Source organism: Eucyclogobius newberryi, unplaced genomic scaffold (genome assembly GCF_026437365.1).
Source record: "Eucyclogobius newberryi isolate DKJ021-1_F unplaced genomic scaffold, fEucNew1.0.hap1 SCAF_10, whole genome shotgun sequence".
NCBI classification, from domain to species: domain Eukaryota; kingdom Metazoa; phylum Chordata; class Actinopteri; order Gobiiformes; family Gobiidae; genus Eucyclogobius; species Eucyclogobius newberryi.
The window spans coordinates 9,178,755-9,206,503 of NW_027315724.1; the positions used below are offsets into that span (position 1 = coordinate 9,178,755).

Here is a 27,749-nt window from a genome sequence, read left to right on the forward strand (position 1 = left end):
AGCAATCTTGCTGCTGCTTTTTGAACCAGTTAAAGCTTTTATAGGCTTGATTTATATGCATTGAACGAGAGCTCTTAGCCATATAAGACCCCAAGGGTTCTTACAGTAGAACAGGAGGCTACACTCACCCTGTCCAGTGTGACTTAGCTCAGCAGATAAAGCATCTCACAAACATTCAGGGCCTAGTGCAATGACCTCGTTTTTTGTCATGGTTAAGAAGCAGATAATCCAGGTTTTTATATCCTTCACACAAGCACTAAGTCTATCTACTTGATTGATCTCGTCGGGTTTCATTGATAAATACAGCTGTATTTCATCTGCAAAGCAGTGGAAGTTAATGCCACGCTTTCTGATAATGTTAACGAACCGCAGCATATAAAGAGTGAATAGAATTGGACCCAGTACTGAGACCTGCGGCACACTGTAGGTGTCTTTAGAACAAAGTTAAGAGCTTTGGTTTATATTAACAAACTGGAAATCAGAAAATTTAAGATTTAAACCAGCTGAGGGCTGCCATTCTGACACCTGCATCACATTATAACCTCTAGAATGTTGTGGGTGCACTGAGGTCCACACAACCAGGATTGAGACCAGTCCATCGTCAGCAGCTAATAACAAATAATTTGTTACTAGGGCAGTTTCAGTGCTGTGGTGAGCTCTGAACTGGATCAAGATTAGGCTTTTTCAATAATGGTTTAATGTCTGCATGTTTGAAGGGCTGTGGAACATAACTACATATTTATTATATAAAGAGTATAATCTATAATGTATTTAAAGCAGTCTGCTTGGAATCGGGTCTAGGATACAAGTTGACGTTGTAGTGGACATAACGGCAGTCATCTGAAGTCATCTCTGCTTGATCAACTATAATCTTTTTAGTGTTACTAATGTATTTATGTAGGGCACAAGTTTTATAGCTTGGGCATGTTCAGTGCTAATAGTGAGTAATTTTATTTAGTTTATCACTAATTGTTTCGAATTTATTGTTAAAAAATAGACGAAAATCATCAGAGCTGAGAGTAGCTGGGATTGAGGGCTCCACTGTGCTGTGACAGTTTGTTGTTACCTGGCTACAGTGCCGAAAATATATCAAGTGTTATTTTTGGTAACTTATATCACATTTGAATAGTTTGGGCCTCATGCAGAGCTTGCTTATAGGACAGTGGACAGGTTTTCCTTGCGGATTCTTTCTTTGTTTATGTGAATGCAGTTCTTCATTCTACCATGGGCTACAACATCAAGAGCAGACTTCAGAGAATTCATGGTCGAGTAAACAAATTGATCACTTATACTGGGACAAAAGCTATTCTCAGCAGGATCACATGACATAACCAGGGTGTTCACAGGAGAGACTCAAAACCAGGGCGTTCACAGGAGAGACGTGACCACGATTTTGTGTTTGTTTGGTTTTATTATTTCTTGTGGTCAAAGATTTTTTAATATGTGATTATAACTGTTTTTTTTTTCTTTTCAGGTCTGTCCCGGAGTCCAGCGCTGTCTGTGTGAAAACAGAAGAGCCCTCACTGCTTCAACAAAGACAAACTGAGCACAGAGAGGAAACACAGGGAGAGGACATCCGCTCAGAACCACATTTCCACTTGGAGACAGACACGGAGGACTCTTCTGACACTGACAACGATGAAGACTGGTCATCTCCACTCAGCTGTTCAACTGCACATATGGAGACAGAGGCTGATGGAGACAACTACAACCAAGTCCAGATCAGAACCAGACACTCAACAAAACAAAACTTGACTCTATCCCTCAAATACAAGGCTGCTCCAATGACAAGTGACGCTGTGAACAATAGAGACATATTAGGAACTGTTGAAGGAGATGAAAGGAAGAAACATCAGTGCTCTGTTTGTAAAAAGACGTTTGGGTCCAAAAAGAATCTACGACGCCACATTAGAGTTCATACAGGAGAGAAGCTATTCAGGTGTTCAAGCTGTGAGAAAACATTTACCCAAAAAGGTCATCTTGCACTACACATGAGAACACATACTGGCGACAAACCATTCGACTGTTCAATCTGTAAGAAAACATTTGCCCAAAAGAGTAATCTTGTAGCTCACACGAGAACACACTCAGGAGACAAACCTTACAATTGTTCATTCTGTGAGAAAACATTTGCCCGAAAGAGTCATCTTACAGTACACAGAAGAACACACACAGGTGAAAAACCATTCAGGTGTCCAATTTGTAAGCAAGATTTTACTTATTCCTCTAGCCTGAAAGATCATAAAGTTAAAGACCATAAGGCTGAGCACAGCGAGAAAACACAGGGATTTGAAATCACGTCGGACATGTCAGGAACAGCTAAAGGAGACGAAAGGAAGAAACACCAGTGCACTGTTTGTTCAAAGAGATTTGGGACTAAACGGGATTTACAAAGACACATTAGAGTTCACACAGGAGAGAAACCTTACAGCTGCTTTGTCTGTAAGAAAACATTTACGCAAAAGAGTACTCTTTCTGCACACACGAGAACACACACGGGGGAAAAACCTTTCAGTTGCCCATTCTGTATGAAAATATTTGCCAGTAAGAGTAATCTTGCTGTACATATTAGAACACACACAGGAGACGAACCTTACAGTTGTTCAATCTGTAAGAAAACATTCACCCAAAAGAATAGTCTTGAAATACACATGAGAAAACACACAGGAGACAAACCTTTCAATTGTTCGATCTGTAAGAAAGCTTTTACCTTGAATATCAATCTTGCACTACACATGAGAACACACACGGGTGAGAAACCTTTCAATTGTTCTATTTGCAAGAAGGCATTTACCCAAAAGGGTAGTCTTGCAGTACACATGAGAACACACAAAGGAGACAAACCATTCAGTTGTTTATTCTGTGAGAAAGCATTTGTCCAAAAGGGTCAGCTTATAGTACACACAAGAACACACACAGGCGAGAAACCTTACTGCTGCTCTATTTGTGATACACAATTTTCCCGAAGCTCTCATCTAAAACGTCATATGGGAAGTCACACAGCTAAAAAGAAGTAGCAAAAGTTATCTGGTATTTATCTGGACAATTAAGGCTGAAACAATTAATTGAGTAAATCAAGTAAATAGATTTAAAAAAAACAAAAAACTTTGATTCTTCTATTGCCCCAATGATTTGTTTAATTTACACATTTAATTAAAAATAAGTGAATCTGTGGTGCACGGAACTACTTGTGGTGCTTTCTTTTCACATTGAGCTTGTTTCCTTTTTGTCCTGTTTTTTGGCTCATCTAACTTTGTTAAGAGCCCAAGCGGGGTAACCACAAGTTGAGAGAGCGTTCCGGACATTTTTTTCCTCCTTTCTCTTACCCTCGGAGCTGGTGGATACTTCTTGGGTTCTGTGTTGTAATGTCCTGATCACCCCCATCTTGTGCGCTGTAGTGCAGTGACTCCCAACCGGGGGTACGCATAAGGGGGTACATGAAAAAGCCAAGGTAAATAATGATACAAAAATCCAAGTAAATAATATAATAATCCCGTCAAAAATTATGTTTCCCCACGGAGACAATAGTACACTGGTGTCCAAAAGGCAGACAGACCGCGAGACAATTTGGACTGGCCCGCACGTTAATCTCTCAAAGTCCACTGCAACTATATGATGGTCATTGATAAATCTTCAGTTACATGAAATGACTTATAATAACCACTTGTTCAACGTGATATTTAAACCCCTCTCATAGAGTTCTCAGTCAGGGTGCACAAACATACAATTGAAAACCAAAACCATGAAGCAAAGCGTTCTGGGGTGCTTGTTTGTATAGTATTTTATACATATATATGTTTATGTATAATAAATACATTCATAGGCGGAAAAGCCGGGGGGGGGGGGGCTATATAAAAACATACTATTTAACATAGAATGCGGCGCTTCTGCGGTGCGTCTGCGTCACTACAGCGGTGCTCTGCGCTACTTTGCGACAGCTCCGCCGTGACCTGAGAGCCCCGATTCATCTGAAAAACTGCTCTGTCAAAGCAAGACCGTGTGATGCTGGAAATAACAGCTTCATTGATGATTTGGTGTAAATGTAACATGCGTAAGGACCGTGTGCTTGGAAGTCCGCTCGACAAGGAGGAACGCGCCATGGCACCAGAGGACAGCGTGTTTCCAGGCTTCGTCGTTGAAAGATCTGCGCGAGTCCACATGAGGGGTCAAAGTAACAAAAATTCAATTGAACGTTGTGTGGTGTAAAACCTCAATCATTGAAAGTAAATGTGTCAATAATGTTGTTGTGAATCGTTTAACTTAGTTAATTTTGATGTCCTAATCATGTAATTGCAATCAAATGTAATTGTTTTTATCATTCAACGTTCGCGTTTACACCATTCAACAGTTCGGAGAATTCGCGTCTGCACCTGTGAATTTTTGTTACTTTCGGTTGCTCGGAATACGGCAGGGGCAGATTTACAATTCCCTTTGTAGTCCAAAACAAGTTTAAACCGATGGTCTTCATGGCAGGCAGCGTTTCTGTGCAATGCGCTTGAGCCAATGCAACTTTAAGGAACACTTTGAAGCAGCTCTGGTAAGTGTGCGAACTATTCTCAGTATTTTATTATTTGTCATTCGCATTCCAGTAATTCTAAGTAAATGTTGTGTGTGGGCTTTGAGCTAGTGGCTAATGCTATCCTCCGTTTTTTTTAGGGAGCGTCTGCAGTGCCGCGGCGCGCGGCCGAAACTGTCAGGTTATTTTTGTGCCGGCCGCGGCTTCTGAAACTGCGCGCTATTTGACTGCGTTTTAGCGCCGTTTTAGACCGCGCCGGGTTAAGGTTAGGTTTAAGGTTAGGGTTAAGGTTAGGGTTAGGGTTAGCCATGACGCTATGAGAGAAGTCCCGCGGTTCCTGAAACTGCGCGGCCATTTGACAATGCGGCCTTTTTTTAAATAAATGATAAGTAAACGTCAAACTTTTGTATGAAATACAGTTCAGGAATAACAGGCTTGTGGGGTCATATCGTGGTATTTCTATCACGTGATTGTTAAAGTTAATGAATATGTCTACAAAGACTATAAACACGACAGCTTGTGTTTCTACAGACAGTGGGCTCTCCTTGTTGACAGTGTGCTGGTCTGTGCTCTGTCGTGAGATGTTTGTATCCATCTGGACCTTCATTATGAGCTCCACAACGCGTTACAAACGTGCGTTTGAGTCCAGGATACCCCGTCATACAATACAAGGGTGAGTTCGGGCGCTTTTGTTTTTATCTCACGCGTTACAAACGTGCGTTTGAGTCCAGGATACCCCGTCATACAATACAAGGGTGAGTTCGGGCGCTTTTGTTTTTATCTCACGCGTTACAAACGTGTGTTTGAGTCCAGGACACCCCGTCATACTCCACCTCCTTAACAGGACATGAACTAAGCCACAGTGTGAGTTCAAGAGTTTTTAATTCTTGGTACAGTTGATGCATTTGTTATTGTTATTTATGCTGGAAAAGCAGAAGGTTATGTTACATTCACATACAAGTCACATGTCTGAACTGTCTTTCTGTATGAGTACATCAGTACACTGACTCGGGTATTTAGACCACCATTATCATTTGACAGTGGCGGGCGTGGGTTTGGGGCTTGGGCCTTCCGTGAGCTTATACACAGTCCCACCCGAATGAATCCACCTCTTATTACCATCATATTTCCATCATTATGATGCCATGGCTCTAGACCAGGGGTGGGCAAACTTTTTGACTCGAGGGCCACATTGGGTTCTAAAATTTGACCGGGGGCCGGGCCAGGAAAATATGGTGTGTTTGTGTGAACTAATTACTATAAATTACACGCAAGATTTGACCTGTAACTTGTAACAAAGCAAACAAATGCAAGGCTCAATGTACAAATTACCTGTGTCTTCACATCTAGATCATCTGCTCCCGAGCGCGTACTCGTCGAGTGAGTGTTACGTTGTGACATGAGATATTTACACAGAAATTGGTCCAGATAATGATGCACATGTGTCTTTTGACTCGTGGGTCAGGTCTGGCCAAAAAAGTTTCACAAGTTTCACAGTTTCACATTTACACAATAGTGACACGCCAGTCTTCTGAATGCGCCCACGGTCCGCTGCGCTGCGGGACTAATAAGACTAATTTCTCAGTGAATATGATTCTGATTGTAATAAAACACACAGCGTTTTCAAACTAAAACTATAGAGAACACGACGTGTCCCCTGGACAGTGCTTTTACTGTCCACAAGATCTACAGTGTGTCAAACTCTTGCGCTTCCTGCTTGATTGCCCCCGGTGGCCGTTTGTGGTGAATTTTATTTTCTTAGATGTTCTTGTGTGCGCGCACCATGTGCGCAATTGCGCAGGCGCGCAGTTTAGAGGGAACAGTGCCATCTCTTGGGGAAATGTGGGCATTACAGGCGAAAGGTAAAATGAACGGCCAGCCACAGTATCGTGAATTCGAATCCCAACTCCGACATTTGCTGCATGTCCTTCTTTCTTTCTCATTCCATCTACTGTCTAATAAAGCCTAAAAAAACATTTTTTTTCATTATATTTTAATATTATTTGGCTTGGGGGCCGGATTGAAAGGCCCAACGGACAGGATGTTGCCCACCCCTGCTCTAGACACTATACATTTAGACAGAGACGCAGTTTAAACAGGCGTTGCTTTACCTTGTCCGCGCTCGTTCTCTGCGCGTTGTCCATGCCGCGCGTTGTCCGTGCCGTCCGTGTCGCGCGTTGTCCGTGTCGCGCGTTGTCCGTGCCGCGCGTTGTCCGTGCCGCGCGTTGTCCGTGCCGCGTGCCGTCCGTGCCGCGCGTTGTCCGCGCTGCGTGTTGTCCGTGCCACGCGCGCCGCGTGTTGTCAATGCGTTTTCAACGCTTGTAACAGGCTTTGCAGCGTCGGCGTCGGACGACCTCTTCTTACAATGTCTTAACTTTTCTTGAAAAGTTTGTCTTGAGAAAGGCATTATAATTATATCTTCGACCAAATCGATATCTTTTCCTCCTTCCACATTGTGGGTTGAAAAAACAGCTTAGTAGCACACGGATTTATGTGTCTGTCAAATGCAGTTTCCTCATTCTGACTTTCTGAGGTTCTGCATAGCCCCGCCCATAGGACCTGCTTCTCAATATTGGTGATCCAATCAAAAGACGTGCACGTGATGCACCTGCTAGATGGCTCCTGTGTAACAGCAGCAGACGTACAAGAGCCAACTCTGAAGCTGATCAGTTGACACATCATTTTCATTTCCATTCACTTTAAGCTACAAGCACCAGCTCTGTTGAGGTCTGAAGGCCTCGGCAGATTTTAGACCCCTGGCAACACATGATGGCTGAATATGATTGGATAAAAGATCATAACAGAACATAAGACCAGCCCTCCAAATCTCAACCTGGGGCAGAAGCAGTGCAACCAAGAGGAAAGCCATGAAATGAAGAGTTACTGGGAAATAATTTAATAAATATTTGAGGGAAAAAATATATATTTTTAAATCATATTCTGATTATGTACGTCACAAAGACGCCGGTAAAGCTGGCAGCTCGGTGTAAACGCTCCGCTCTTTTCTCACACTTTTTTTCACACTTATTGTGCTTTTACTTCTGTATTTTGTAAATATTTGTTTCTATTTTACTGTACGATAGGGACACGCGCTGGAATCGTTTTTAATTCAACTGTTTTTGACTTTGTTCGGCTGGAATATTGAGTGTTTTTCGTCATGTCGTCGTGATGTACGCTAGCTCCGAGCTAGCTCCAAGCTAGCCCCTGGCCCCCCCGCGCCCTCCGGCCGCAGCTGACGTACGGGTGTGCCGCGTTACACGTTTATATAAAAGAGGAACTTCATGAACGATCGGGACACGCACTGGAATCGCTTTAATTCAACTTGTTTTGACTTTGTTCGGCTCGATTGAGTGTTTTCGTCGTGTCGTCGCGATGTGCCTCGGCTCCAAGCCCCCCCGGCCCCCCCACGCCCCCCGGCCGGCGCCGGTGCGTGTTTACACAAAGGAAGAACTCATGGAACTGCGGAGAACCGTCGTCTTACCCGGAGATCGTCACGTTATCCTGGCGGACATCCTAAGGAAAACGCAGAGAAGCAGAAGGGCTGGAAGTAAACTCCGAGAGAAGAGAGGAGGAAACAGAAAGCCGGTTCCCGCTGTAGTCATGGGTAACGTGAGGTCCCTTCAAAATAAAATGATGGAAATAGCGAGCCTCATGCGGTCCCAGAGGATTTATAAGGACGGCACCGTCTTGATTTTCAGAGACCTGGTTAACAGCAGAAATGCCAGACTCTATTGTAGGTTTGGACAATTTTCATCTGCTGTGGGCGGACAGAACGAGAAAATGCGGGAAGAAAAGAGGTGGAGGTCTGGCTGTTGAAGGGGTTTAGCGTCTTGTGCCCTTCTGCGTGTTCATGCATCGGAGAGAGATGACCAGGAGAAACGACTGTTCCAAGTAGAAAGGTTTATTGCCTTATACAGAGGTTTCTAGAAATGTGCGACAGATATCTGGATCTTGGACCTAGGTCAGCGGAGCACACCAGACGTGTGTCTTACCAGCTAAAACCAGGAGCAAGACAAAGGTTACAAAGACTATATAGTTATTTCATGGTGAAGGAGGCGTGGTTTCTCTCCGAGGAGGCAGGATGGACGGGATGGATGAGTCATGAACTGGTTGCAATCCTAGTCCCGGATGTGGAGTTGTTCCTCCGCTCCCACGGTGAGCAAAACCTGCATAGATAAGGAGAGAATCCCCCGTGCCTCCCTCAGCGTGGGACGGTGTGGTACCGAGTTGTGGATCAAGGCCGTGTGTGCCTTCAGTGTGTATGTATATGAGTGTGTGTGTGTTTGTTTAAGTGTGTGTGTGTGTGTTAGTGTAAGTGTGTGTGTGTGTTAGTGTAAGTGTGTGTTAGTGTAAGTGTGTGTGTGTGCCTTCATTTCCCTCTCTTGATCTCCGTCTCGGAGATCAAAAACAATGTGCAAGCAGTAGAAGGTAAAAATCAACGTAAACACAAAATCAAAAATTCAAATCTAGTACCAACAACATATAATTATATAAACATAAAAACATCATAAAAGGCCTAAGCAAGCAAAATTAGTACAACTTTCAGAGCATGGCTTAAACCAACAAGAGACACATGAGGACACTGTCTTTATAACAAAGAGCCTATGTGAGAATCAGACCTTCCAATTAATCAACATGCCAAGAAACATTCACATTAGTTGTTTAAGCATTTTCACACCAAAGCCACGTCGTCATGTTCCGCCACGGGAGCGGGTGGTTCAACGGGTAGCATAGCATACTGACCTCGTTGGTCCCGTTCCCCCAGCGCCCTCTCTATGAGGCGGGTTAGCAGAGTCCTAATACATGGAATACAACAGCAACCGCAACCACAGAGGACCATGATGGCAGCAAAGACAGCAACAGACAGGAGTACAGCGGAAACCAGAGTTTTATATTTGCCAAAAACAGACAGTCATTCGTCAAATATTGTTGTCTCTATTGTTGAGTGGTACCTTATATACCATGGTTCCGTTGCACTCATATGCTTTCTGTGTCTGCTTTCTGCTCGCTGTACTGCCATCACCGTCACACTGGATACCTGCAAAATTTTCCTCATACCACAGCATGGTTATGACGTAAGCACATATTAAAATCACAACTGTAGCGCCTGCTACTTTCCCTCTCTCTCAAAAAGCCACATAATATGCGTCAAGAGAGGAACAAACTTAGCAAAAATGTAATGGGAATAATAAAAAGAGTATAGATAAAAATAAGAAATGTTCAATCAGTTGGTGAAATGTAAGGTCTCAGCATCGAATAATGATACCACTTTGTGCCTCTGCCTTCCAGGCGAACAGCGGTGTTTGTGCGCGCTGTCACCCTGTGTGGACCAGTCCAGCGTGGTTCAGACCACTTGCGAGTGTATCTCTTCAGATACACCTGTGACCAATCACCTAGATCTTTTCCAAGGGGTTCAACTGGCGTGCTGTCCTTGATCTGTGAAGAGAAAGCGGAGGAAAAAGCATGCAACATTCCCCAGTACTGAGCCAAAGACTGGCGATGTGGGGGGACCTCCTCTAGGGGCTGGACCGAGGAGGCCAGGCCAGGCATGAGTCTGCCTGTCCTGAGTTCAAAAGGAGAGAAACCTGTGGATCTGTTAACAGTTTGTCTTATTGCCAACAGAGCCAGGGGCAGGGTCGTGACCCAGTCCATGCCTGTGTTAGCGCAGATTTTGGCCAGTTTCTCCTTCAAAGTTCGGTTCATACACTCGAAGGAACCTTGCAAAGACGTATGATGGACACAACCGAACTTATGTTGAAGGCCGAGCGTGGCTTCAACAAGCTGCAGGTGTTTGCTGTTTGAAGTGTGTCCCATTGTCTGATCTTAGCCGGAAACCCATGTGTAGGAATGTAATGATTTGTGAGTGCCTTTACCACTGAGATGGAGTCCTCCTTCTTGCAGGGGTAAGCCTCGGGCTACCCAGAAAACTTGTCCACAATGACTAAAAGGTATCGCTTACCTTGTACAGTATTGATCATGTCAGTGTAATCAATCACGATCTCCGCACCTGGCCAGAGGGGTGGGTCAAATTGTCCTGGCAGTGGTTTCAGAGTGGTCCTAGCATTGTACAATTGACAGGTAGAACAGTTATTAGCATGTTGGTGGCAAATGTCTTTCATGCTTGGATGCCACCACATGGTCAATTTTGGAATCAAATCAATCAAATCAAATCAATTTATTTTTGTAAGGCCCAAAATCACAACAACAGTTGCCTCTGAGGGCCACAGGGAGAAATGAATCAACAATGTCTGTGGTGGCGATGGAGTCAGACAATGTCTGTGGTGGCGAGGGAGTCAGACAATGTCTGTGGTGGCGAGGGACGATGTCCCAGGGTCCTCTGTCCTTAGACTCTCCTTCTCGGCCAGGAAAAACTACAAAAAAAAAAAACCTCTTTGGGAAAAAAGCGTAGAAACCTGGAGGAGTTCCAGTGAAGGAGAGATCCGACTCTCACAGACGGACAGACGGACACACGGACACGAGGGAGACTGGAGCTGGACCCACTCTTCAGGCAGATGAGGGACCGTCTGAGGCGAGCTGGACCCACTCTTCAGGCAGATGAGGGACCGTCGGAGGCGAGCTGGACCCACTCTTCAGGCAGATGAGGGACCGTCGGAGGCGAGCTGGACCCACTCTTCAGGCAGATGAGGGACCGTCGGGGGCGAGCTGGACCCACTCCTCAGGCAGATGAGGGACCGTCCACACAGGGCAGGGACCACTTCACCAGGGGAGGGGCATCTGGGTCCACAGGTCCTCAGGAGTGAGAGAAAGAAAAAGAAGGCGGTGAACAGTTTGCAAGTGGAATCAAAAAATAAATATTGTTTGATAGCATAAGTAGTCAGAAGAAGAAGAGGATAGTGCTCAAGCTGTCATACTTCCCCCAGCATAGTTACTCCTAGGGCAGCGTAGCTAAAGCTGTGGGTTTATGTTTCTGTTCCTAACTAGTCTGACCATAAGCGATTTCGAAGAGGAACGTTTTAAGCCTGGACTTAAATGAAGAGACTGTGTCAGCATATTTAACATGGGTCGGGAGCTGATTCCATAACACAGGAGCTTGGTAGCTAAACGCTCTACCTCCTACAGTACTTTTAGAGACTCTTGGCACCACCAGAAGGCCTGCATTCTGAGAGCGAAGAGCTCTGTTTGGATGATATGGTTCTATAGCATCTTTGAGGTAGGATGGGGCCATGTCATTTATGGCTTTGTAGGTCAAGAGTAGAATTTTGAATTTGATTCTAGACTCGACGGGGAGCCAGTGAAGAGACTTCAGCACTGGCGTAATGTGCTCTCTTCTTTTTGTTCCTGTTAGTAATCTTGCTGCTGCATTTTGAACCAGTTGAAAGCTTTTTATGGAGCTTTTAGGACACGCTGCAAGCAGGGAGTTACAGTAGTCTAATCTAGTCGTTACAAATGCATGGATAAGTTTTTCGGCATCACTTTTAGGCAGGATTCTTCTGATTTTGGCTATGTTGCGCAAATGGAAATAGGCTGTTTTACAAGCTTGATTTATATGAGCTTTAAATGAGAGCTCCTGGTCAAATAAGACTCCAAGGTTTCTTACAGTAGAACTGGAGGCTACACTGACATTGTCCAGTGTGACTATCTGCTCAGATAGAGAGTCTCGTAGATGCTTAGGGCCAAGCACAATGACCTCGGTTTTTTCAGGGTTAAGAAGCAGGTAGTTTAGTGTCATCCAGGTTTTTATCTCCTTCACACAAGTACTAAGTCTGTCTACTTGATCGCTCTGATCAGGTTTCATTGATAAATACAGCTGAGTGTCGTCTGCATAGCAGTGGAAGTTAATGTCATGCTTTCTGATAATGTTGCCTGTATCTACCTGCGTTGCACCAATGAAATTTCCCCATGTGGGACAATAAAGGAATATCTTATCTTATCTTATCTTATCTTATCTAATGGCAGCATATAAAGAGTAAACAGAATTGGACCGAGTACCGAACCCTGTGGCACACCGTAAATTACTTTAGAGCTTGGTGAGGAGCTCTGGTTTACATTAACAAATTGGAACCTATCAGATAGATAGGATTTAAACCAGCTGAGGGCTGTTCCTCCAACACCTACATCACATTCTAACCTCTGCAGTAGAATGTTGTGGTCAATGGTGTCAAACGCTGCGCTGAGGTCCAACAGAACCAGGATTGAGACCAGTCCATCGTCAGCGGCTAATAACAAATCATTTGTGACTTTAACTAGTGCAGTTTCAGTGCTGTGGTGGGCTCTGAACCCTGACTGGAAAACTTCAAATAAGTTATTGTCCTGCAGGTGGCGACAAAGCTGTTTTACTACAACTTTTTCAAGGATTTTAGAGACAAAGGGAAGATTTGAAATAGGTCTGTAGTTTACCAATAGGTCGGGATCTAGATTAGGCTTTTTCAGAAGAGGTTTGATGACTGCATGTTTGAAGGACTGTGGAACATAGCCACTTTCGAGTGAAGTATTTATTATATCAAGAATAGGGTCTATAATTAGGGGAAGAATGTCTTTGGGGAGTTTGCTTGGAATGGGGTCTAGGACACAAGTTGAGCTTTTAGAGGACATAATGGCTGAAGTTATCTCTGCTTGATCAACAGCTGTGAACCTTTCTAAGTTTACAGGTGGATTTATATGGGACGTTAGATTTACAGCTTGGGCTAGTTCAGGGCTAATAGCGGGGGTAATTTCATCTAATTTATCTCTGATTGTTTTTATTTTATTGTTAAAAAATAGGAGGAAATCATCAGAGCTAAGTGTAGCTGGGATTGAGGGCTCTACTGCACTGTGACAGTTTGTTAGCCTAGCTACAGTGCTGAAAAGGAATTTAGTGTTACTTTTGTTGACTTCTATTAGATTTGAATAATATCTGGTTTGGGCCTTACGCAGAGCCTGCTTATAGGACAGCAGGCAACTTTTCCATGCTTTGAGGGATTCTTCGGTGTGAGAGCGACGAAATAATCCCTCTAACTTTCTAACTCTTTGTTTATGTGAACGCAGTTCTTGGTTGTACCATGGGGAGGCGCGCTTTGGCCTAATGACCTTCTGTTTTAACGGCGCGACAACGTCAAGAGCAGACTTCAGAGAATTCATGGTCAAGTCGACACATTGATCACTTAAACTGGGACTAAAACTGTTCTCAGCAGGATCACATGACATGTCACTGAATATTGGCTCTATTATTTCTTTGAATTTTGAGATAGATTTTTCAGATATTGTCCTTTTCATTATAACTTTATTTTGTGGGACTGGATGATCTTTAAGAATAAACTGAAAGGTAATTAGGAAATGATCTGACAATATAGGGTTTTGAGGGAGGACAATGAGGTCACTAATCTCTGTTCCATACGTTAGGACAAGATCCAGAGTGTTCTTGTGAGTGTCAGTCGCTTTATTTACATTCTGAGTGAAACCAATGCTGTCTAACAAGGCGCTGAAGGCATTACTGAGAGCGTCATCACTCATGTTCACGTGGATATTAAAGTCTCCAACTATAACTATTTTATCCCAAGCTAACACTAAGTTTGATATAAAGTCAGAAAACTCTGTTAAAAACTCTGAGTAGGGACCAGGGGGTCGGTAGATAACTATGAACTAAACTCCTTTTTGGTTTTTCATATTTGGACATGTGATCGACAGCATAAGGCTTTCAAATGAGTGAAATGCATTGTTAGTTTTAGGGCTCATGAGTAGGCTTGAGTGTGAGATCACTGCCACACCACCACCTCGGCCTGTGCTCCTGGCAGTCTGAAAGTTAACATGGGTGGGTGGGGTGGACTCATTTAGTCTGACGTAGTCGTCTTGTTGAAGCCACGTTTCAGTTAGAGCTAGAAGATCTATGTTATAGTCACTAATTAATTCATTAACTAAGAGCGATTTGGAGGAAATTGCTCTAATGTTTAGCAGTCCACATTTTACGTGTTTATTCATTTGTGTATTTGTGTCATTTGTGATTGTTATTTTCCTTAAGTTATTTGGTCTGACGCCTGAAATATTTTTTCTGAGATGTGACTTTTTGGCATTATTTGTACGAGGAACACGAGGGACACACACAGTCTCTATCTGTCTTGAATCTGAACACTTCACATGTAACAGAACGGGCGAGAGTTCAGCGACAGAGGAGCGTCTTGAACTGCTGCTCTGCACCTGGGGCTCATCCCTAGATGGTCACTTAACACGACTAAGACTATCGGTCAAATTCCGAACTAAAGGGATGTACCCTCCGAAGTCGGATGGATGCCATCCCTGCGTATGAGCCGGGGCTTTCCCCAAAACGCACTCCAGTTATCAATAAAGACAACGTTGTTTTGAGGGCACCATCTGGATAACCAGTTGTTGAATGCTGAGAGACGGCTGTACAATTCAGCATTGATCCGATTGGGCAGGGGACCAGAAAATATTACAGTGTCTGACATCGACTTCGCTAGGTCACACACCGCGGCTACTTGAACTTTGAGCACCTCTGATTGTCTCCGCCGGGCGTCGTTACCGCCTGCGTGAATCACGACTCGCCGGAAACGGGTCCTGCTCCGCTTTAAGATCCTAAGGTTTCCTTCGATGTCACCCATTCTGGCCCCCGGGTAACACCTAACGCTAGCAGCTGGCAGCTTCACGTCTCTAACAATAGAACTCCCGATTACAAGAGTTTCTCTAGTGTGTTCAGCGGGCGTGTGATCGCTGAGGGGAGAAAACCTATTATAGACGTGAAGCTCACGGCGCTCTGAGGTTCGGCGTTTAGCGCCTTGTCCCCTCCGAACTGTCACAAATTGGTCCCTATTCTGTTCCTGGTCTAGTCCCGGCTGCACGGGAGACGCTGAGGGGCTGAGCTCGGCCTTACTGCTACTGCCAATGCTAATGCTACGCCCTGCAGCGCGGTCCGGTAGCCCTCGCGCTAAAACCGAACTATAACTGGACTTAAGCTCCTCTAAACAGCGGATCCGCGCTTCTAACTCCGTAACCCTGGCCTCCTAAACTACCACTACACTGTACTTCACGCACCTATCATCAGAGAAGGAGCCAGGGTTCTGACTCGACATATGACAGCTCAAACAGGTAAAGGTAGATCCAGCCATGACGCTAGCGGCTAGGCTACGCTAGGCTAGTTCAGGCTGGAGCTAGAGAGTGAGGAGGGCTTTTTAATCCACGAAATACTGAAAAGCGAGCGGCTTGAGGCTCCGGATTGTTTGCGGAGAAATCAAACGTTCACTTTCGTGTATATGATGCGTAAATAGTGTGTATAATTCATGGATTAATCGGTAAAAGGCTCTAAGAATGAATAGCTCTGAAAACGCGACACACTCACCGGAAATGACGTCACCGGAAACTCAATCATAGCCCTAGGTCCAATATGTGCAGGTTCATGTGTTTCTTTTAGAATGCGCTCGAGGAGAGGCCCATCTGGGAGCACCGACTGGCCAAAAGGGCCAGTCCAAAGGCCGTCAGATGTCCTCACCGCGCCTTTATGTTGCCAATAAGATTTTTGTTCACAGGAGGTAGCATTTTGTAATGCAACCAGGTCGTCATGTGTAGGATTGTCTGGGAGGTCAGCAGGTACATTAGAAAGAACCATTTGCAATGTGGGGGTGTACCCAGCTGCCTGTTTCGCCGCTGCGTCCGCAGCATTGTTCCCCAGAGTGGTCAGTGAACTGTTTTTTGAGTGTCCAGGTACCTTAACGATTGCTACCTGGGAGGGGGTTTGCAAGGCAGTGTCCAGTCTTTGCATCAAGTCCATGTGAGCAATAGCTTCCCTTTCGCGGTCCTAAAACAGTTTTGCTTCCAAGCAGCTAAGTCAAGCACTGCGGCCGAAACTGCGTAGGCGGAGTCAGAATAGATAGTTACAGGCTGTGCAGGTGCCGCCTCCAGCGCGAGGCAAATGGCCAACACCTCAGCAGCCTGGGCAGAAAGCTTATCAGTCAGAAAAACAGTGGTCAGAGTATGAAACTCACCCCCCTTGTGCTCCACAACCGCAGCCGCAGCTGCGAGCTCCCCAGAGTGAGTTCTGAAACAACAGACGTCAGTAAACAGAACCCTCCCATGGGGGAGGGGAGAGGTGGACAGATCAGATCGTGGTCGCAAATCTTGTGCAACTGCTATTTCACAGGAGTGTTCGTCCAGAGCCATGCCATCCGACATGTTGATGCCTGTGTGTTGGTAGGTTATATTAGGTGCAGTCAGAATCTTCAGCAGTCGTGTTTGTCTGAGAGACGAGAGTGTGAAATAAGCAGATGCAACATAAGAAGTCACAGAATGCTCTGTTAACACGAGTGGGTGAGACATCACCAAATGCGCTGTTTTCAGAATCACTTTGGCGAGTCCTGCCGCAAACCGCGTGCACGGTGGAGATCTCGCCTCCACTGCATCCAAGGAGATGCTGCAGTACATGAGAACATCTCTTCGGCCTTGTGATTTCTGAAACAGAACTGCATTTACCACAGATGGGGTCATAGAGGCGTCTAGATAGAATGGCGAGTGTAGTCGGGTGTGGCGAGTGCGGATGCACACGCCAGGTCCTGTACAAGAGTCACAAATGCTTGGTCGGCTTCGGCTGTCCAGTCCAGAGGAGAGGTCAGGTTAGAAATGCCTTTGTCTTTTGCCAAAAGTCTGAGGGGCGCAGTACGTTCTACATAAGCGGGCAAATAGTGTCGGCTGTAGCCACAAAGTCCCAGAAAAGCGAGCATTTCTCTTACTGTTTCTGGTCTTTTGTGTTTCAAGATGGAAGTCCTATGTTCAGCAGACATAGCAGAGCCATTAGCGGAGATTTTTCTGCCCAGAAAAGTCACCTCTTGCCTGCAGCACTGCAGCTTCTTGCGAGAGGCCTTGAACCCAAGAGAGTGCAGTTTCACCAGCAAGCATTTAGTCGCCTCCAGACAGGTTTCTGCGGTCGGTGCAGCAAGCAGCAAGTCATATACATACATGAGTAGAACGCAGCCTTCAGGCAACACCACATCCTGCAGGAGAGACTTAAGACACTGGTTAAACAGACCAGGGGAGTTTTTGAACCCCTGTGGCAAACGCGTGTATTGCAGTTTCACACCTTTATATGTGAAGGCAAACAGATGTCTACTGTTAGGGTGTAATGGAATGCAAAAGAAAGCATTTGCTAAATCAATCGCTGTGAACCACTTGCAGTCAGGTGGGATTGTTGCTAACATTCTGTGTGGGTCAGGGACTGGTTGTGTGGGAGTCGTGGTCACGTCATTCACTGCTTGCAGGTCATGTGCCATCCTGTAGCTAGCGCCATCTGCCTTGAGCACCGGCCTTAGCGGGATGTTCCAAGGCGAGTTGGACAGTTCCAGTACACCCACTCCCCACGGTCCAGTCCGTGTTTCTTTCATACCTTGATCTGCCTCTGGAGCCCAACGATACTGAAACCTGTAGACGCGAGCACCTGGAGCAACGTCGATGTCCACAGGCTGCACGGCCGAACAGGATCCCACATCGAAGGGCCCACTGGACCACAAGGCAGAGGGGAGAGTCTCCACCAGGTTGTCCTGTGCCTTTTCGTGGTCTGTGCACTCAGGTCCGTGGTGCCTGGTCACACAAACATGCTCAAGAGTGGATGCATTAATGGCAGGAGATAACAGTATTTTGTACATGTCTGTGAATGGAGAGTAAAGTACATTAGCCCGATCAAATTTTTGCCAGTCCTGAGCCTCCACTCCCCTTTTGGTCATGGGGCCCAGCTGACGAGCCTCATGTCCTGGTGTCGAAGTTTAGTCTATACAGACTGCGAGAGGCGAAGATCGTTCTCAAGTTCTTTATTTGATGAAAACAGGGAAAAACAGGCAAAACAGCAGCATGTTGTTCGTCTTGCAGCTGAGATTCAACTCTTCACAAGATTTAGCTGTGTTTTCTAAAGCTGTTGCTTGGGTCTGATAAAAATGGCCTGACCTTCGCTATGACGTCCGCTTTAAGATTGTTTAGACTAGTCCACAGATAATCAGAAAATACACAGAATAGTGAAAATACACAGAATAGTTCATTGTGACCCATACGCAGCAAGATCGTCGTGACTCATGATAAATAGGACACAGACATGACAATAATTTGATCAATATCCACAATTCCCCCTTTTGATCACATCCACATGTGATCACACTAAAGAGGCGCCAGACGCAACCTCACAAAATAATAGAACGTAAACCCCCCAAAAACATACTAACTGTTTAAAAATCATATTAAATCATTGTATAATATCGCAACTCAATAAAAAAACATTTATTAAACATAACCCATCATGGACATAAAACGGTCTGAGACAAGGAGCATCCCCAGTTAGTGTAAACACATGGTGGGATGTAGTAATCAGATTCTGGAAAAAGAATAGGAGTCTTGTCACTATCAGAGTTAGATTTGTGTTTGGCAGAGTAATAGCATGTGTAATCAGGGTCAAAAGATAAGCTGGTTGTCTAGTAAGAGCAGATGCAATCAAGCGTTCTATAAGTGATCTAAGACAGCATAGCATCCAATCATAATCAATACACAGGCATTAACAATAATGGTGAAAAACAGAAACAGTGCCACCCCAAGGCCCAAAGATGTGGTATAACCAGGGAGAGCACAAGGGGCAAGGGTGGTAGATGATTCTGGCTTGACATGGGTGGGCTGATATTCATCATTTGAGGTCTTTGAAATTGTCCAGGTTGGTTTGGGGCCATTTGGTGTTGACCTCTTTGTGTTTGCCCTATGGGGCAGTCTCGAACCCAATGTCCAGTTCCAAAGCAGTTCAAGCACTGATCAGGAGTCACGCTGAACCTGTTTTGTCCTCTTCCTGCTCCTGCCCCACGGCCTCTTCCACAAGAGAATGTGTTACGTTCACGTCCTTGATTGTAGATGATTTCTGAAGCAGGTTTGTTGTTCTTTGGTCCTGTGGCGGATGGGACTGCCTGTGGTTGTGCCATAATGGGTTGTACTTGTCCCAGGACCATTTTAACCGCCATAGCAATCTGTTGGGCACTGTCTGACACTGGATTATCTTCTGTTGCCGCAGTCATTACCTTGGCAGACTTATTTTGCTTCTTTTTATCATTCACCTCTTCTTGGAGCTTTTTGAGTTGTAATTTGATCTTTGCCATTTTCATTTTTTCCATATCCTCATTTCGTCCCTTTTTTTCCTTCAGGTACTTAGCAACGTGATGTTGGCAGTTGGCATCAAACTCTTTTTCTGTCTTTGAGTAAAGACCAACAACATCAGCCAACTGATCCTGGACACATTTAGGTAGTCCTTTCACCAGAGTAGAAAAGAACATGAGAGTGTTGCCAGTACCAGGTTGTATTGGTTCTCCAGTTGCATCATGGAACTGTGCTTTAGCTCTTTGCTTATATGTAAAGTAGTCTTCACCATTTTTCATTTCCAGAGCCAACAGTGCGTCAGGAAGGCAGGTGGGATACATTCCTTTAAGTACCTGAGTTAACTGAGGCTTTATGGTGGCAAATGATGTGGATGCTCTAACTGGAGCATGAATCTGTTTGGATACTTCAGAACGGATCCTGGCCGCCGTGTTCTCATCTGTTGCTCTTATAAGAATTGCAGACACATCTCCCCAGCAAAGTGTTTCTCCTGCAGTATTCGTGGTCAATGTTCTGAGGAAGGCCGGCGCACCTTGTGTCAGTTCGGGCAGTTTTAACATCAGCCCTTCTAGATCTTTCAGTGCGAATGGTTGGTACACTTCTTGGTTACTTGCAGTCATTCGGAGAGGTGCAATGAGAGGAGGAGCCTCTTCATTGCTAGAAACCTCATCCTCTTCTTCCTTGGTACCCTTGTGGACGGGGAGCAGGTGAAGTTCTCCACTCAGGAAAGCGTTGTCGTATCCATGCTCATCCACCATTCCTGTGAATGCTCCCACCACATATTGATTTGGTGTTGACACAAATGGGTCTGAACCCGTTTTCTTCTGTTGTTCCACTCCTCTTTGAATGTGGAGTTTCTGCTGTGCTTGCTTCTGACTATTAGCTTCTATTAGCCCAGTTCCTAGGACTGTTTCCCCCTTTCGTCCAAGTTTTATCTCTTCTTGTTTCCTGCGTAGATCAGCCGCCACTTCTCGTTCCTTTTTTTCCAGTAGTCGTTGTAATCTTTTTTCTTCATCTGTGTCTGAAGCCACTTCAGGTGGTGACCATGCATTGGTGGCAAGTTGATCTTTTTGAGCCACTGTTTGCTCAAGCATGAATTTGGGGATGTGATTTTGGCTGGAAACCAATGTTGTCAAAGCTAACACCTGTTCCTTCAAATCCTGCATCTGTCTTTGTTCTTGAATGGGTTCTGACGGGACCATAGTCAGAGTACCCGAGACTACAGCATGTTTCGTTGGCAGCTGTGGTATGGTGCTGGTTGTATCTCTTATCATAGATGAATCCATGGATGAGCACTGCAGGGGAGGAGCCGCTGGAGTAGAAGTGTGAGGAGCTGTTTTTTCTTGTTCCGTTTCTGTCATAATTTTCTTCAGTTCTTTCGCCAGTTGTGCATATGCGCTATGATGTTTGTTTTCAGAGGAGGGGCACTGCAGTTCTCCTTTGGCCAGAGGTGGGGGGGTGCTATAGCTGTGACATCGACCTTGTACCCCAGTCTGCTCGCTCTCTTCCTCTGTTCCAGAATCTTCATCTTTGTTATTCACTCCAAAAGGGATGCGCTTAGCGGCTCTGTTTTTCTGTTTAATTTTGTTTTTTCTGATTGTTTGATGCTCTTCTGGTTTCACCTGAATATTGGCCAAAAATAGTCTCTCTCTTCTGATTAAAATGTCTTTTGCCATTGTATGTAGTTTCACTGAAAAGGATAATTTTTCTTCATGTTCTCTCAGTTTCTTTTTGTCAACAGTTTTTCCTTTCACTGTCCAAATTTGATGTGTTTTGTAATGCAGGACCTTAGATTGATGATATTCATGAATACAATTCCATTGTTATTCTGTGGGAGCCACTGCTTCATCACCATGATTAATCAATCTTTTCTCTGCATATTTTTGGAAGAGGTTCTTCATTTGTGTAGTTAGTTTTTTTGCTTCCTTTGGTTTTTGTTCATTTGCACGGATTGTGTTTTCGAGATCCTTCAAAAATGTAATAATTTTGAATGGAATAAGGTCCATTTTATTTAATTTTTTTATATTTATTTAATTTATCTATATCTTAATTTTTAATTTAAAAAAAAAAGTGTGGCAGTCAGTGGTATTTCAAAAACAAACAAAACAATAAAACTAATAATAATAACTATTATTATTATAATTTGAACAATAATTATAACAATAATAATGAAATGAAATACGTTTTAGGGAAAAAATGACATTAAAATTTAAATTTGAAATTAAAGATTTAAAATAAAAATAAAAAATCGAATAAAAATAAAAAAATCAAATTAAAAAAATAAATAAATTTAAAATGTAAATAGAATACAAACTTGAAAAAATAAAATTAACTAAATAAATAAAAATTCCACCTAGCCACAGAGGGTAGTTAATCTTGTCAGTAGAATGCTTTAAGCCAAGTAATAGCTTTCTTAGTTCCCTTTAGTTACCTACACGTCCCACGTTTTATTTTTATTTATTTTTTCCGGAGTCCAACTCCCTTTTAAATCAGTCCAACTGATTGTACATACTTTTACACGTCCAACGTGTTTTGGAGTCCAACTCTTCTTTAAATCAGTCCAACTGATTGTCTAAACTAATGAGCTAACATTCACTAAATTCATACTTGTATGCAATGTGGAAAATTTAGGTCTAGTTTTGGCAAATTTAGCATTTTCAATGTGCAGATTTTTGTAATAAATACAAGAGGTTTCTGCCTTACTTTTGTTGAATGTCCCAGTCACAATTGTGAGTCAAAAATAAACTTGCAATCCACTCCTCTTGTCTCTCTTTCGGCTCGGTCCTTGTTCTCCCATTATTCCCAGCTGAATCGTTACTGGACGCTCTGCGTCGTCAGCCGACATCCAGAAGGGAATCGTTTAGAGCAAAATTCAGATGCTTCCTTTCCAAGCACGATGAGAGACCCGCATCCTCCACCAATTCTGTCGAAGTTTAGTCTATACAGACTGCGAGAGGCGAAGATCGTTCTCAAGTTCTTTATTTGATGAAAACAGGGAAAAACAGGCAAAACAGCAGCATGTTGTTCGTCTTGCAGCTGAGATTCGACTCTTCACAAGATTTAGCTGTGTTTTCTAAAGCTGTTGCTTGGGTCTGATAAAAATGGCCTGACCTTCGCTATGACGTCCGCTTTAAGATTGTTTAGACTAGTCCACAGATAATCAGAAAATACACAGAATAGTGAAAATACACAGAATAGTTCATTGTGACCCATACGCAGCAAGATCGTCGTGACTCATGATAAATAGGACACAGACATGACAATAATTTGATCAATATCCACACTGGTGACAGGGCAAGAGAAATGTGCGGGACCGCTGTGTCATTTTGTACCATTTACTCTGTTCTGGTGTCAGGGAGCAGTGTGCTGCCACACCCTCAGGGCCTGCAAAAATGTGTGTGGATGTTAACATCCATGTGTGACCATCAAATCAGGGTTCAGAATAAGCGGTATCGCATCGCAAAATGCGACGCAATTTCTCTCAAATGCGATGCATTCGTCAGAAAAAGGTGCTTTTGTATCGCAGCTTTTGCGATACAAAAATGCGTGTTCAATTATAACCAAAGCGCCTAAAAGTACTGATCACTCGTCAATCGATCATCAATAACATCATGACACATGAGGACGCTGTGTTGACATGACGAGTCCCGCTGCTGTCTCAGATCGCAAGTCTGAAAGTGGGAGGAGTCACGTGCGGTAAAGTTAGCGTCACAGATTCGGACTTCCGAGGTCAATAGCTCCTAAACGCAAAAGTCTTTGCAGATCATACACAGCCAAAATAATCATATTTACACTGCCAAGTGACTACAACCTCGTTTTAAACAATCAGATGCGTATTTTGGGCGCAGCGAATTACACTGATCCGAATGTGCAGCCGGAGCCGAGACGAGTGCTTAGGGACCGTCATCAAACGTGCAGCCGGAGTCGAGACGAGGGTACTTAGGGACCGTCATCACATAGCAAAACGAAAAATGGAATGGAACGTCAAATAGAGCGGTACAGTTTGAATAACATAAAATACACCATGATGGACACCTCAGCAACCTTTATTTTTCCATCAGAAGCTTAATACATATTTTTTGTAATGACGATTAATATGTAAATGAGACTCCTGCAAATAGTCATCTGATTGATGATGATATGGAAGAAAGTTGTAAATAAGGCCATCTGACTTTGTGTTGATTAATTTGTTCAACAACTAATTTTATTTGCAAGTTTTCTGTTTTATTTAAAGAAAAAAATGTTTAAAAAGTGTTTAAAAGTTAATTAGTTAAGAGTTTTTATTAATAGAATGTTTACAAATACATTTTAAATAAATAATCGTGTTATATCAATGGAAAATTGATTGTTAGTCACTTTCGTGTTTTGCTATGCAATTATCAAATTGCTATACAAATTTGGAAAAATTAACGGATTGTTTAGCAGCACCGCTATACAAGTGAAAATCCTTAATCTGAACCCTGCAATTGCTTTGAATTCGTCCTCATAAATTGTGTCAGCATTTCTATCATAGAAAAGTGTGCAGTGCAAGGCATCGAGGGGCGGAAATAGGGCTTCAAGGACAGGAGCCAGGGTTTCCACGACTGAAATTTGCGGAACACACCTCCCGTGGCAGGAGTCTCTGGTTCAAGTAGCGCCCAGTAGATATTCGCAGTGGGTGTTAGTTCTGGTTCTGCTTGCAACATCCACTGTCCAGAGTCAGAGGAATGACACCCCAACAACACCTCACCATTAGGAAATGTCACTGTGAGTCCCGGCAGGGTGCACAGGATGCTCGCCCCTGCCTTGATTAGAATGTCTCGACCGAGCAGGTTGACAGGTGTTTGTGGTGAGTGTATGAAGGAGTGGTCAAAAGTTTGTCCAGCCATCTCGAATGTCATTGGAACAGTTTTATGCAGGTTTTGAGGGTTCCCAGAGAAGCTAACAGTGCAGAAGAGGGTAAGGAGCAGTTAATTGAAGAGCATGTGGCCCCCGTATCCACGAGGCCTAACATGTGTCTGCCTCCCACTCTGAAGGAGACCATGGCGCCTGCATCAGCCACTGGTCCTTGGTCTCCTGGGCACCCCTAGTTGTATTGTCCATGGCCTGGGTGATTCGGTGGACCAGACCACGGTGTAGATGAACCTCCAGCAGCATGCCCCGCATTGGCGCCTCCCTGGTTTCGGCCCCATCCTCTGATAGGCACCTCTGGAACCAGGAGGGCCTCTGCGCGGGCCTCCCTGCTGATAGTAATCGCATTGCTGACCTTGATTTTGTGGACAGTCTCTGGCCCAGTGTCCGGGGTCTTGACAGATGAAGCAACCGTCATTTGGCGGTGGTTGCACACGAGGTGGTCCACGTCTTCCAGTGTATCCGCCCCTTCTCCTGCCCTGGCCTCCCGGTGCCTGCGCTTGGAGCTGGAGTTTCTGCGGGAAAGGGAACTTGAGGCATTTCGTTAATTTCCTTTTTATTAGCTTTTTTGTCTTGTTTTTCTTGACTAGCTTCTTTGCGAGCCTGTGCCAATTGTAATTTAAGGAGTTGTTGTTTTAGATTATCAATCTCATTATCTCCTTTTTTCTTCTCCTCCTCATACAAATTACAATGGTGTCTTCTGAACCTGCCATCATCACTTGCCATTAAGTCAGGGTCCCCTTTTAGCTTAGTCTGAACAGGAAGGGGGAGTCCATTTATTATGGCCGTCCTAAACATCACAGTCTCAGAAGGGGTCAGTCCTGGGTCGCGACCAGTCATGTCCATCCAGGTCTGAGTACAGTTTGAGTAATAGGTCAATTGGGTCACCTCCAGGGTACGGGAAGGTAGACGGGGCGGCCGTCACCGAGGCGGGGAACAGGTCAGTAATGGCTTGGAATAAATTATTTACATGTCCTTGTAAGGGGGTTGCGTCGGGTATCCGTGTGGTACCCGCCGCTGTTTCTATGTTGTGAGATTCTGTGGGTGTCGCGGTTACACTCATTGCCTGCCTAAAATCTCCCACACAGGGCATGTGTCCCTTCATAGCCGTCACAAATTTTGTGATCCATGCAGGACCACTATTAGCCATTTTTGGTAAGCGTTGCATTAGTCCAAACGTGTCTTATTTATTGTAGATACCATCCCTCCTGTTGAGACATGTGACTTACCATGGCTCAATATAGCTGCGTATCTAAATACATTTTTTGTAGTTTTGTTTTCGTAGTTGTGATTGCGTAACCTGTTTGCGTTTTACCATATGTATCATTTTTATTTTATTTTATTTTTTTTATTTTTTTTAATCACATGAGTCGGGATTCTTAATCTTTTTTTATTTTTGATTAAATAATGTTTTACGTTTTATTTGTCTGTTTATTTATTCATGTATTTATTTGTTCATTTATTTTGAATCTTATATTTATTTTTGTTGTTTTATGTTGCACTGAATCATCCAAGTAAGTTCTTATGTTTGTGAATTCAATTCAATTCAATTTATTTTTGTAACACACAAAATCACAACTTTTGTCTCTTGAGCGCAAATTCTGTTCATCGCCTCGTCTTTAGCTCTCGAGGGAGGGCTAAAGCTCCGCCTTCCAGGTCCTCCTCGCCCCCACCTTTTTTAAAAATTAAACAATTAAAATCTATGTGTTGATAGTTGATACGGCCAAAATAATTTGCGCTGGTTTGTGTTTGACATGTGCAGAAGAGTAGGCACATGAAGGGGCCAGAAGACAGAGGACATGTGCAGAAGAGTAGGGACACATGAAGGGGCTAGAAGCAGCAGCAGGGCTGTCGGAAGGGTTTGTTTTTGTTGTTGTTCTGCTCAACTAGCAGAGAGCTAGGCTACGAGCTAATGCTAACAAGAGATCTCATCCACTTTGAAATGAGACTTCAAAAATACTTTGATGCATTTGAGGTCACATTACGTAGATACAAAACTTAAATTACTGACTCGAACAGTGAAATGAGTGACTACAATCTAATGTCAGGACTATTTAATTGTCCCACAGCCTCAAAGACATGTTCACACAATCAGCTGTGCTCTAGAATCTATAGTGCACAGCTCATTGTGCTTCTAGTGAGTGTGTGAAGTTATCAAAGAGCTGATGAAACTGGAAAATGATATTAGCAACATATGTATGCCTCATTAAATATGCTGTATTATAATAGTAAAAGTTTGAATAATATTGCAGTAAATGTACTGGGCTAAAATATAACTGCTGTACACTGTTCTTTTTGAAGATCTGGATTTGCCTTCAGCCCTCCCTGTTGTTCCTGCTCCTGTTGCTCCTGCTGCTCCTGCTGCTCCTGCTGCTCCTGCCCGTGCTCCTGTTGCTCCTGCCCGTGCTCCTGCTGCTCCTGCTCCTTCAGGGGATGCTGGCCCTTCTGCTGAACCCACAGGTGTGTAAAAGCATTTGGTTGGATTACAATTTGTTTTTTAACCTGTGCCATCTAAATTGCAATATGTGTTTTTTTGTAGGCCCACGAAGAACAGGTCCCTGGAGCCAGAGTCCTCCAGCTTTGAGAGGGAGGTGCGGGCAGCGCTCTGGGACTGACCTTCTCATGTTCCATCTGCTTCCTCTCCTGCAGAGGGTTCCAGCTCATTCAAAAGAATGTGTAAAATAACAAGTAGTTCATTTGATTTCAATCTGGAACCATTGGAGCCTGAAGATTAGATGAATGAGCTGCATCTTCTGCAGGAGAGGAAAGACTTATTTTTTCTCGGTGTCCCCCACTATTCTTCCACAAAATAAATTATTTTATATTATAAAATGTGTATCCTGTTTACATGCATCTTTTTCATATATATAATACTGGGTAGAGCTGTGGGAAAATCAGTGGCTATTTACCACAAATTAAGATACAAAAACAAACAAGGACAAGATGAGATAATCCTTTATTAGTCCACACAGTGGGGAAATTTCAGTGTTACAACGCACAAGTAGGTGCAGAAGTAAAGAGAACAGATAACTTAAGAGCTGAGAAGCTTATCACTGTTTTATTCATTTAACTTTATCTCATTCTGTGTAAACAACCAGAAATTTGGGCTCAATCTTGAGTGAGCATGTGGTCTTTGCTATAAATATGAAAATCACTTTGTCAAAAACACTTCTGTGTTGTGGACGTCCAGTCCTCTGTGTTGTGGACGTCCAGTCCTCTGTGTTGTGGACGTCCAGTCCTCTGTTGTGGACCTGAAGCTGCTGGTGATTGTCCTGTAGAAATCCCCAGT

The 27,749-nt window shown here is 43.9% G+C and overlaps 1 protein-coding gene and 1 long non-coding RNA gene across 2 annotated transcripts in view; both read left to right on the forward strand.

Annotated features, from left to right (window-relative positions):
• Positions 1 to 3,113, forward strand: part of LOC140373826 (uncharacterized) — an 18,744-nt gene extending 15,631 nt beyond the window's left edge. Inside the window, exon 5 of the mRNA XM_072460515.1 lies at positions 1,475 to 3,113. Coding sequence (XP_072316616.1) covers positions 1,475 to 3,017 — 1,543 coding nt within the window. The 3' untranslated portion in view covers positions 3,018 to 3,113. The remainder of the gene's footprint in view (positions 1 to 1,474) is intronic.
• Positions 3,114 to 26,149: 23,036 nt separating this feature from the next.
• On the forward strand, positions 26,150 to 27,260 carry LOC140370456 (uncharacterized). Its single transcript, XR_011928368.1, has 3 exons — positions 26,150 to 26,319; positions 26,762 to 26,920; positions 27,000 to 27,260. It is a non-coding gene; the product is annotated as an uncharacterized lncRNA (long non-coding RNA).
• Positions 27,261 to 27,749: the final 489 nt, after the last annotated feature.